General features: G+C 42.4%; 1 protein-coding gene across 1 annotated transcript; it reads left to right on the top strand.

Annotated features, from left to right (window-relative positions):
• Positions 1-10,263: 10,263 nt before the first annotated feature.
• On the top strand, positions 10,264-11,664 carry LOC115408792 (uncharacterized). The gene is made up of 6 exons (XM_030119717.1): positions 10,264-10,591; positions 10,670-10,732; positions 10,839-10,943; positions 11,023-11,064; positions 11,159-11,287; positions 11,381-11,664. Exons 1-6 carry the CDS (start codon positions 10,264-10,266, stop codon positions 11,662-11,664), a joined length of 951 nt encoding a protein of 316 aa, XP_029975577.1.
• The last annotated feature ends 569 nt before the right edge of the window (positions 11,665-12,233 follow it).

The following is a 12,233-nucleotide window of genomic DNA, read 5'->3' as shown; positions in this document are numbered from 1 at the left end:
TGACTTCTAGTGTCAAAGGTCCTTTCAACAAAATGAGGTTTAACTTCTGTGATTTCTGCTGTAATTTCAGTCTTTTCCTCCCCTTCTGGTGAAAATGATAATAGCCAGTTCGGTCCAGAGGTATTGGGAAAACGTCCAATACTCCTTTCACAATCTACAAGTGTAAGACCTTCCTCCTGACATAACTCTTAATAATAGCTACGTACGTGTGTGTGTGTGTGTGTGTGTGTGTGTGTGTGTGTGTGTGTGTGTGTGTGTGTGTGTGTGTGTGTGTGTGTGTGTGTGTGTGTGGACGGCTGAGTCAAGCTTTCAAACACACCCAGTGACTGAGAATCCGCTCTCGGTATGTACAGGACGTAACGAGGCCCGGAGCAGTGATTGATGTCTCTTTTCCCTAATTATCTTTATCTGCTGTTCAGGATTAGGTGGTGCTGTGTGTCAGGGACAGTGAATCACGTATCCCGGGGGAAGACGCACAGATCTATTACGACTTTAAGGACACGGCCAGGAAGTTCTGAAATGTTTAGGACAAAGAGAGACGGACATCAGCCTGTCAGAGTTACGGAAGAGATCAGTTATGGATGAGAAGGATAGGCCAGTGCGAAATCATTCCAAAAAAGACAAGCTTTGCCTTTCAGATGTGTTCTTGGAGATTTGTAGTGATTTCTTTTCTTAATAACAATTAAAATGTTTGCAGTTACACAATATATTCAAACACTTGTGATTATTTTCTGCATACACTGGAATGTGATGGGTTTTTTTCCACTGTTATTGTATAGTTTACACACATTTCAATACAATAAGGTTATTTCATCCAGTTAACCAGTCAAAAAAAAGAGAAGATTCTATGATTTTTTTTTTTTTTTTTTGTCCATTCATCATCTATCTGAAGCTGAAGATTAGGATGTCAATCCATCACACGGCGAATAAGGAGAGACACACAATCATTCACAGAACCAATCCTGAATGATAAACTCCACTGATGTCAATCTGTAGAAAAACCATTGTCACACATGTTGTATGACAGTGCTAAAATTTATCACACTGAGCAAAGTGTGACCATAGAAATTGATAATTGACAACATAATACAACTTTGGAGTTAACCAGTGTGTTAACCCCGGGCCTGCAGGATGCTGGAGACTGGCTTACACTCTGGAAAGGTCGCCAGTCCATCACATGATGAGTACGGTGTGACAGACACAGTGAAATACACTCACGGTCATGAAAACAGACAGATATACATGCACAGGGAGAACATGCAAAGTCCACCCCGGGACAGGAACGCTAACCACTGTGCCACCAGTGAATCCACACGGTTTCAGTTCTGAAACTGGACAGTTTCACTGCAGTAGGAACACTGAACTGTCTCTAGTTTGAGTCTGTCTAAATGTTTGTAGTTGTTTATCGCTCCTTTGTTTTTGGCCAAAGGCTTATTATTAATGCAACATACCGAGTCCACAAATTACAGATTAGCCTGAAGTTTTGCTTTACCTTTACCTGCAGCATCTTCCCAGACACTTGATTCCAATACAAAAGTAGCGTATAAGTTTTTCTTCTTTTTTTGAATTAGAATATGGGATCCAGGTGATTAGAAATGCAACAACATTCAAGGAAATCTGGCTCTTAAAATCAAAATGATCTGGACTGCTTTGCATCACTGGTTGATCCTCCGCAGTCAGGTTGATTGTGCCATTGAACTGCCATTTTGAACCAGGACAATTCATCTTTTCAGCTTCGTCCACTTCACCCAATGGCTGCGAGTGAATGCACGGAAAATAATACACACAGTCACATCTATGCTCAATTATGGAACAAAACAGGTAGAACACACCGACTAAACACAAAACGGTCCCAAGGCTGGATTCAAACCAGAGACTCCTGCTGTGAGGTGAAAGTCCTACCCACTGCACCGCTAATGTACTCAGGATTAATCATTATATCATTATGTTGTACGTCATCTTGTCAGTGACGATGGCGAGCCGTTTGCAGAATAAAATAACTGCTAATGCGAGCGTGTGTGACTGTAGAGCTTGTGGTGGAGGTCGGAGCAGAGGCGTGTGGTGAGGATGCAGCGTGATGATTGGGGTGGGAGTGGGGGAGGGAGGGGTGGTGTTACAGACACGCTCGTCTTTGATAGCTCAGGTGGTCATCACCTGAGGGGAAAAGAGTGTTAATGGGCATTCTCAGCAGCAGACAAGCACAGGCTAGTGCTCCCTCCTCCCTGGCTGCCATCAGCAGGCAGAAGTATGCATCATTAGATTAAGCTGGGCCTAACTGCCTACCAGTCAGTCCGTACAGTAGCAGAGTGCATGGAAGCGACCTTTGCCCTCCTGAGAAGTGGCTCTACCAACGCAGCAGTGTGAATGGTCAGTTTGAGGAGATATCCTTTATGTCACAGCAGTTGACAACTTTACTGATGCAGGATTAACACCTTTTCTATTCCTGTAAAGTCCTCCAGTTCTCCATCAAGCTCCTGGTGTTAATTTCACCAGATTCTCTGTTGATACCTTCATTAAAGTAACAAAGGAACAATCTCAGCTTTAATGATTTGTAACGGTCCAAAAATCTTCACATTATTCAATTAATGGCAAACAAAACAGTGAGAAGCATCAGACTCGTCTGTCCTACAAAATTTCACATATTGTTAAACATGTAATAACTCAAACTGTAGAACTATATCACAAAAGATGAGAGCTAAAAACAAAGTTTGACTTCCTCACTATCCATTAAAGTCGATATCTTTTTATTAGAAAAACCAAATCATTTTTTATGAATATGGTGCAAAGACGGAGCATGATCTGCTAGCTAGCTGATGAGCAAAGCAGCTCATAATTAATATTTGTACAGGCGCTGGAAATGTCACTTTCAATTTCACAGACATCAATAATGCATTTAAAGATTTTTATGAACAACTCTACTCCAGCTCGTTGTGCGGAAATGAGACAGGAATCAAAACGTTCCTCAATAGATTCGGTAGAGGAATGAGAAAGCCTTCAACCCAGTGCAGTCTGGGAAGTGTCCAAGCCAGATGGCTCTCCAGTGGAGGTTTTGAAGAGCTTCTATGACACTCCTGTCAGAATCACATCACAGTTCATTCAGCATATTAACTCTGCATATGAGGACAGAACTCACAGATCAATAATATCAAGTTCACATCACTGCTAAACAGTTTAAACTACAGTGTTGACGAAGAAATGAGTTATATGGGTGTAGAAATTACAAGATGAAACACCTTCATGAAATTTCATTGGACTCGATTTGCTGTGAATTCCTCTGTGATCACTCTCCTTCAAGGGATTATATCATTAAAGTTACTAATTCTTGATTTAACCTGGGGAACGGACACGATGACAGTAGTCCCCTGTTCAAATGTCGCTCAATGCACAAATTAACTCAATGAAAATTATTTTTTGGTTTACTGAGAGACTAAATAAGCTGGAATCCAACTCTGCAGAGGTCTGATATCAGCCATTCATTAGAAAAACAAGCGCATAAAGAAAGGAAACAATTTAAACCTGCAAAGAAGTGTCATTTGACAAACAGGACTGAGAAGCACTAGTTCAGAAAAATCTCTCTAGATGACTTATTGATTAGGTTTTTTTCCTTTAGCAAACATTAGAAAATGAAAGTTACGAATCTAAGTACTGTTCTATGAATCCCAGTTTACTGCCAGAAGGCGGTGCTGAAAGCACAAAATGTTCCCTTCGTGCATGCACAGTTTGAATATGCATATCAACAATGTCACCTGTGACCCCTGGGCGACCCTGGAAAGGTAATTTCTGGCGTCGCCACAGGTTCGGCCCCAAAAGAATCTTCTACCTTGATGACAAGTGACAGAACGCTCTGACGGTCATCCGAAATTCATTGAACCGTAGGAACATTGATAACTTTTGTTCTATTTCATCCCTACTGACCGCCAGAAGGCTGTGCTGAAAGTGCAGAATGACTACCATAATCCCAGTTTAGTCAGGAATCTCAGAGACCGACCTCACTGAGAAGCCTCTGCAGAGCCAAGGCCCACGCCCAGTGGATGGGGAGAGGCGACCTTCATGCTGTACAACAAAGAAAAAAGTGCCGGACATCATCTAGGAGGCAGCACTGCATATTTCGCCCAGAAGTAGCCCTTTCAGGGTGGCCGAAGATGTGGACACTGCTCTGGTGAAGTGACAGCACAAGCTCGATGGTAGAGGGTGGTTCGCCTCCCGATAAGAATGGCAAATGGTATTTGCGATCCAGTGGGATAAATACTACTTGGAGAGAGCAGGGCCTCCATCAGGTCCTCCATAACAGACAAACAACTGTTTAGATGTCCAAAATGACCATGGTAGTGTCAATACAGCATCGTGGGGCTCTGGCAAAAGAGTTCTGCCCTGTCTCGAACGCTCGCTCAATGGAGGGCCATACCATGTGAGCCTTATAGGCTGAACAGAATGTAAACCGGAGAGCGCCTGTGGGAAAAGGACAATGCTCCATCTTAAAGTGACACCCCTAAAACCTGGATGCCACTTTAGGCATGATGGGCTGATAGACAAAACGTGTACCACCCGAGGTTATCACCGAGGTAATGGCCAGTAAAAATTAAGTCTTTCGTACCTCTCCCTGTAGCTTCCAGGCTTGCAAGGGGGTTAACAGGGAGGCTGACACAAGCCCTCCAGCACTAGGTGTAGGTCCCATGCTGGAGCCCGTGGGGGTCTCAGGGGGGTGAGGCCATTGAGAAAGCCAATACAAGGTCATGACTCCCAACTGTACCATTTGCAACTCGAGCATGCCGGGCTAATATTGCTGCCATATACACTTTCAGGATAGATGGAGGCTGACTTCCATCCAGAGGAGACTGGAAACAGATCGCTCCTGTTCGCTGCGAGGGTATCTGCACAGCACGGGAAACCATGCCCGAGCTGGCCAGAAGGAGGCCACCAGCAACAGCATGTGGCCTTCCTGAAGAGCTCGCTGGAGTGTTGGTCAAATCAGAGAGAAAGATGTAGAGGAGGCCCTCTGGCCAGGGGTGTGCCAGCACATCCTGGCCCACAGTGCTGGTGGTTTCCCTCAGGGAGAACCAGAGTGGACAGTGGGTCGACTCTTCTGAGGCAAACCTCGCCCTGCCGAAAAGACCCCAAAATGTGTGCACCACCCCCAGGTGGAGGCACCACTCTCCTGGTGAAGGAGCGAGATGGGAGAAAGAGTCTGCTAGCGGTTTCAGTCTGTCAGACATGGATCTTGTGCTCTTTTGCTTTGGAATTAACTCATCTTCCTCTACCTTCTGTCTGTTCACACACGCTGCTAGAATTCTGTTGAGCGAGCGTGCATGATGCATCATCAAAAATATTGGACAAATCACCCAGCCCTGATTCATGCTCAAAGGTGTATAGAGGTTTTCAAACAACCTCTGACCCTCTGCAGGTCCCCCTGTGTGTTCTCTGAAGGGTTTTTGGTTGCTGTGTCGCTTCTCACCTGCATGGACGCTCCTTCCACTCATTCCATACATGCAAAGCGTTTGAGCACAGCGACGGTGACAGAAACCGCAACGAATAATCCGCTAAAAAAGGCTTGCAGGGAGCGTCGTCCTGCTGTCGGATCCTGAGTCATTTGAACGCTGGGCGGAAGCAAGAAACAGGGAAGCATCATCATCATCACATCCATGTTGATAAAAAGGAAACTGAACAGCAATCGGACGACTATGTTGTACTAAACGTGACTGAGCTGAGTGGGAAGAGCAGGTGAAGTCAGTTGGAGAGAAATGGATCAATGCCACACAGCGGAGAGAGGAACAGATACGTTGCTCGAATGAAAAACGATGAAATCCACCCCTGAACTGTCTGGAGATCACTGAAGAAGTTTTTAAAAAATGATGGTCCATCAGACGTATCTGAAAACAATACAGCATGACAAGCACAGGTATGAACGATGGTGAACAACCCAGCTGAAAGATTTAAACTCATCCATCACCATCGATCAGGTCAGAGCCAGACTAAACCACAACACCTGGATACATCCACAAATTCACACACAACAAACTGAAAGACATCTCTTATTAGTCTTTGTACATGAACTGGTTATTGATTGCAAGTTGTTCTGATCGAGAAAGACGAACAGAACCTACTTCATTTATCACCAAACAAACTGTTTTCAAACAAATCAGCATTTTCTCATCAAGCAGTCAAGCATTTAAGCATTACAACACAGAGCAGACAATTATCTACATTGTTTCCATGTTTGGAATAAATAATAATGTACAGACTGAAAATCTATGTTTGGAAAATGCTGTTCCAAAAATATCCGGCTGCAGGGCAGGAGAATAGAAAACATCACGAAAAGCTGAGCCAGAGAAAAAGATGCTGTTAAGTTCTAGAAAAATACAATGACTGAAAAGGAGGAAAGTTGTATTTTGTATGTTCCACTCATTAGAACACCATAAAGGGGAACAAAACTCCGGCATCTTGTCAAGTTGTATTGTATTTGGAGGGTAAAACCATGTATCTTCAAAACATCCAGCATGCTGTGTCAGAGCTACATGTGTGATGTTTTTAACAAATCAAATGGGTGGAAAATTCAGTGACTGATTTTACTTAAGGATGAAGGAGAACCTCTGACCGCCATAGACTTACCTGCAGAACAGATTCAAACTCAAACAGTGTCGGATGATTTAATGGGCCACATGTTGAGTCTGAAGCTCTCCTGTTTATTGTGTTTATGGTGTTTAAAGTCAAGATTAATCATAATAAAGGCTACAGTATCATGCAATGTTATTTATGATAGACATAATAATAACAGATATGATATCAGTATAGTAATAATGATGATCATAATCATACAATGAATCATACAAATTCTCTCAATGCAAACCTGAATCAGCCTGAACAGTTTCTCTGTTCCTTTACGACTGTTTTTCCTCCAAGTCTGATGTTTGGAACAGACAAGTCGCTTTAATATATGTAGAAAATTGATCAATTTATGATCACTTTAAACCACGATTTCTGCAGATTGGGTCATGTGTCAACATTTCCATTAGAAGCAATTATGCACAGGGTATAATGATGTGTGTTTTAGGAGACAATAAAAATTCCTACACAGAATACAGTGATGAAGGTTGGTGCGTTGATGCATCATTATTACAGCAGTAAAACTGATCATCGTGTGAGAAAAGCCAAAGAAAAGACATTAAGCTTGTCTTAACACAGTTGGAAAACAACAAAAAAAGACAAGACGAGATGGAAAACACGTCAGGAAAGACAGAGGGAGAGGAATTTGCCTGAGAGGAGAATGGAGGAAAGTATGCGAGGTTAGCTGTCACTCTGAGGCGCCTGGTAGCTCAGCCGAGATGTCATCATATCACGCTTATTGAGATATTGCACCACACACTTAATTTTCAACCCTAGAAAACACAACGGATCTCAACATACATACAGATAGATCTGATCATGAACTAAAAGCCGTCTTTCTTCCTGCACCTTGACCTAACCTGCCTGACTCGACCAGCAGCCATATATCTAGGTCAGTGCATGAGCGATTTAACCCCGGGGGCAGACGCAGAAGTAAGCGAGGCTCAATCCCTGCAGGAGCGAAGCGACCCGAGGGGGAAGCTGCTCTGCGAGGCTCCATGGGTGGGAAGATTTACTGGAGTCTTAATCACAGGTCGACCGCTTCGCCAACAGGTTCTCTGACCAATGAAAGAGGAGCCAGCGATGATGCGCTGCCTTGTTAACTTCCATTCTGACACACAGTCATGCCAGATATGTTTGGCATGTATGACTTTTGACACCGCAAACCGAGTTTTCTACATGTTTTCTTCTCTTGAATACGCTGCGTCGACTCACTAAAAAAATGAAGGTTACACCTGTGGGACTGCATGATGTGAGATATAACGATAAAGAGTCAATTCACATGCCCTGATGTCTTTCACCTGAGTGTGTGATTGTCTTCATCTGGTGTCAGTGGTAAATTTTGGGCTTCTTCTGTGTGTCTGTTTGAGTGATTGATTGATTGAGAGTGACTGATTGATGATATTTTGTGATCATAAGCGTTGCGCTGATGAGTGAGCATGTGTGTTTATCAGCAGGTCATCTGTAATTCAAACCATTTGCAATCATATTCTCCAGTTGTGGTTTCCAAAAAGGGCCTCCCCAATTTAAGTGGTGAAATTTCACAATATTGAGCAAATGAATTTGCAAGATGCAACAGGTACTGTGCTGCTTTCATGGCTGTCTGCATACCAATGTGACCACAGTCTAACTATTACTCTCTTTATCTCTGCCCCTCCGGCACCAGGGGAGAAAAACCTGTGTTCTCTTTCCAGAAAAAACTCTTCTTTAAAACTTCTGTGGGATTTGTACATTTGTTTGTGTTTACCCCTACAGCAATGTAGCCCTTGTTTCAATCAGAGGTTTTTCCTATATAAATAAGGCTAATCGCTTTGAAACAACAACATCGGCTTTTGATTGGATGGTTGTGTATTTATTTTCTGAAACACTCTTTCTTTCTCTTCTCTCACCCACCTACAGAATGTGGAGTGTTTTCTTAGAAAGACTCATGTCTGCGTGTTTATCCGGTGTAAATCCTGTTATACGTGTCAGTGGGAGCAGTTTCATCGTGACTGACAGCTGCTCGATATTCTTATTCCTAAACACAAGCGGCAATCAGCATAAATCATGTCATCTGCACTACTTTATACGCTTGGAGAAATATTTTTTTAACGACAGGTTGATTTGTTGTTATTTCTGTCTAATTGTCTAACTTGTCACTGATGCACACGCTTATGACTCACAAGCAACACGCCCACATAATGGTCCCGCTGCAGTGGGAAATTTCCCTAACTCTTCACGATAAATTGAGGGCGGCCATGAGAACGGTGTGGATACCCGTATACGCTCTCGGGCCGCCGAGATATTTCCAGATCCAGTGTACAAAACAGACGGGGAGCACCAGAGGACAGTGTTTTCATGTTAAAACATTGTCACATGGCAGAGAGGCCTGTGAGGTTTGCTTCCTTTTCACACACGGTAGATTTTAGCTGTGTGTGTGTGCGTGGGTCTGTCTTTGCCGGTTTAAATAGGTCATGCATATTAGCATTATCTAAATTGTTGTTTTGCTTCATTGTATGAGAGTTTAATAACATTTTCTGTCTTTTCATCCAACCATTTATTAGGATACGATAACATAAACTTTATTCATCCCGGAGGAAATTGCTTTGGCAGAGTAACACACAATAAAATAAAAATGAAATAAAGAATATAGAGTACAATAGCAAAGTGTTATGTGTCCCCTCTGCAGAAGGGGGAGGAATTATTATCAATAATAATATTTAATAGATATTTTATTTGTTGGTGTCTTTCAGGATAATCAAGGTAATTAAATTCACTTAATAAAAAATGTTAAAAAAAAACAAGTTAAAAGTAGGGCGACTGAATGCTCTGCTGGTATAGGCTGGATGGAGAGTGAGGCTGAGAGAGTAAAGCAGATCTGAGCGTGAGGCTGGGTGAGTAACCGTGGAAGGAGGTCACCGACGTGAGGAAGGTAATACTTTGTTTCATGGAGTTTATGGAGAACCGGGACACTGTGATGGATGGAAGGCATTCTGGTGATAATCAGGGCGGCATTTGTCTGTCCGTCCATCCATCCATCCATCCATCCATTGATGCAAAATTCTGGTAAAATTCCTTCATGTTTCTCAAAAAGTGTGACAAACCTCACACTTTCTGAAATGTTCCATTTAGGCAAACATGCTCCATGTCGGTCAGTGTTTGCATTCTCTCTCTGATAGTGCCATTTGGCAACAAGCTGTATATTTACTCTTTGGTATGAACTGCAATGCAATAGCTTTTAGAGGAATACCCTTTTGAAATAAAAGTCTGCACATGAAGAAGATAATAATTTATTTTTTTCAGAATAGGGATATTTTTAAACTACTGTTGTATCATAAACAGCACAACTTTTAAAGAACTGTCTGAGCACTCTTTTATAACATCTCTCAGAACACATAACCCAAAACCTCAAGATTGTTTTGGCGTGTCACAGATTGGATTGAGCTTACTTTTTTCAAGAAACTTTATTATTATTAATATTGTTATTAAAACCAAGGAACTGAGCCTCGTCACATAAGATTAAAAAACTGTATTTTAATCCTCTCCTCACATATGAAGCTCATCTACACCCTCACCTTCCTTCACGCTCTCTGCCACAGGTGTGCTTTCTCACGGTTTTGGCAGACCAGCATTCTCTTGACGTATTTCGGCCTTGAACTTGGTTATAAATACCTCCTCTGGAGCATGGGGTGTGCCAGGACACAGATCGACAGCCACCAGAGCACCAGCGAGTCGACGATGGAGACGTCCGCACGTCTGTTACTGATTCTGATGCTTTTCCAACTTTACTCGGCACAAACACTCACTGGAGACAATGACATCCGGCTTCAACTGCCCGATGTTAAGAATGATGAGGGAGGCCAGGACCAGGAGACTCTGAGCTCAGAAATCTGGACTGAACTGAGGGAACTGAGAGACATGGTGGTGGAGCTGAGAGTAGAAGTGAACCAGCTGAAGGAGAGAGCCACCGCTGCCGAGAGCCTCATGGATGCCCTTCAGTATACGAATAATGGTATTCACCAATGAAGAAATCCATGATTATAGGAAACGGTGAGTGTTGCTGACTGTACAAGCGCACTCTCTGTTGCAGCCTTGGAGATCCGGGTAACTGTGGCTGAGCTGCTGGTGGAGGAGCTGCAGATGGAGAATGATGGTAAATACTTAGTCCTGAGCTGATTTTGTGCTCAGGTGTAATTGTAGTCTTTATTTGATGAGTATCTGATTTCCAAAGACATCTAATATTGCTCCACTTTTTTCAGCTCAAGCTACAGAGCTAACAAACACACAGCAGGAGCTCTTCATTTTACGGGAAAGAATGACAGCAGGTGAAAGTCATGCAGAGAAGCTGGAGACACAACAGAAAGGTAAAGGTTAGAAGTTTAGGATGTTTGTAACGATTTAAGTGAATGTGTAGTCAAATAAAGGTGAATCTTTTTATCATAGAGCAGAATGCAGCTTTGCAAGAGCTACAAGATACAAACAGAGGTAAGCTTTAGGAGGTGATGAGTGAGTTGCGTCCTCATCAGATAGAGAAGGAAAAATATGTTACCGTGGTGATTTTTTTTAAACCTTTCAACAGAGAGCAAAGTGGCATTTTCTTCCTCCCTTTTGGCATCTGGTCACGGTAACATTGAAAATGATGTTCCTACCCAACTCATCTTCAGAAATGTCTTCACCAACATCGGAAACCACTACAACCCAAACACAGGTGACAGAATTTGATGTTACTTTTAAAGTATATAGACATATTTCTAACACATTTATCCATGGTTGTGACTGTTGTTTCCTATCTGTGATCCAGGTTACTTCACTGCGCCACTTCGAGGAGTGTATTATTTCAGGTTCACTGTCCATGTTGCGCACTCTGATTTCGGTTTTGGGATGACACTTGTCAAGAATGGAAATGGTGTGGTTTTCATCGGGGACAGGCCCACCTCAGACACAGATGCCGAGGACAGTGCATCCAACGGCGCAGTGCTGCAGTTAGAAGTGGGAGATGTTGTCTCTTTACAAAGTTGGGGACAAGTATGGGATGACGAGTACCACAGAACCACTTTCAGTGGCCTTCTGCTCTTTCCCAACTAATGCCCAAAAAATAACCTCATGTGATTTTGAGTTTTTCTCCAGTTTCATTAATTCAATTTAATTTTATTCATCAAATTGGCCACTTGACATTCAGCAATGTCATTTTCAGGAGTCAAAGTATTAGCAAATTTATGAACGAGTAACTTCTGCTGATGGAAATAACTTAATCTTCACCAGACTTTTACATGGTAAGTTTTAACATTATATCCACCTCAAGTGAAGCACAGACTTTACAGATTTGTACTTCTCTTGTTTGTTCTGGATCCTAGAACTTTTTTTGTCATGCTGTCATTACCTGAACACTGGTCAGATCTGACTACAAACCATTACGGAAATATATGTGGTAAATGATATGACAATGGACCCAATTTGTAGTGGCACACTACACTGAAACACATTTGTTCATAAAATGAAGCCAATCATCAGCTGTAATCCTAAAAGTCATCGAAGAAACATATTACTTATAGTGAGAATTGGCACCATATTAAAGAAGTGAATTTTTTTTCAGGCTGCGTTGTTCAACTGTGAAGCAAACTCATATGGAATTTAAGGTGTAAGACAAGTGTTAT

Source organism: Salarias fasciatus, chromosome 20 (assembly GCF_902148845.1).
Source record: "Salarias fasciatus chromosome 20, fSalaFa1.1, whole genome shotgun sequence".
Lineage (NCBI taxonomy): Eukaryota > Metazoa > Chordata > Actinopteri > Blenniiformes > Blenniidae > Salarias > Salarias fasciatus.
The sequence above is the reverse complement of the archived record's forward strand: the minus strand, read 5'-3'. Positions and strand labels throughout refer to the sequence as shown.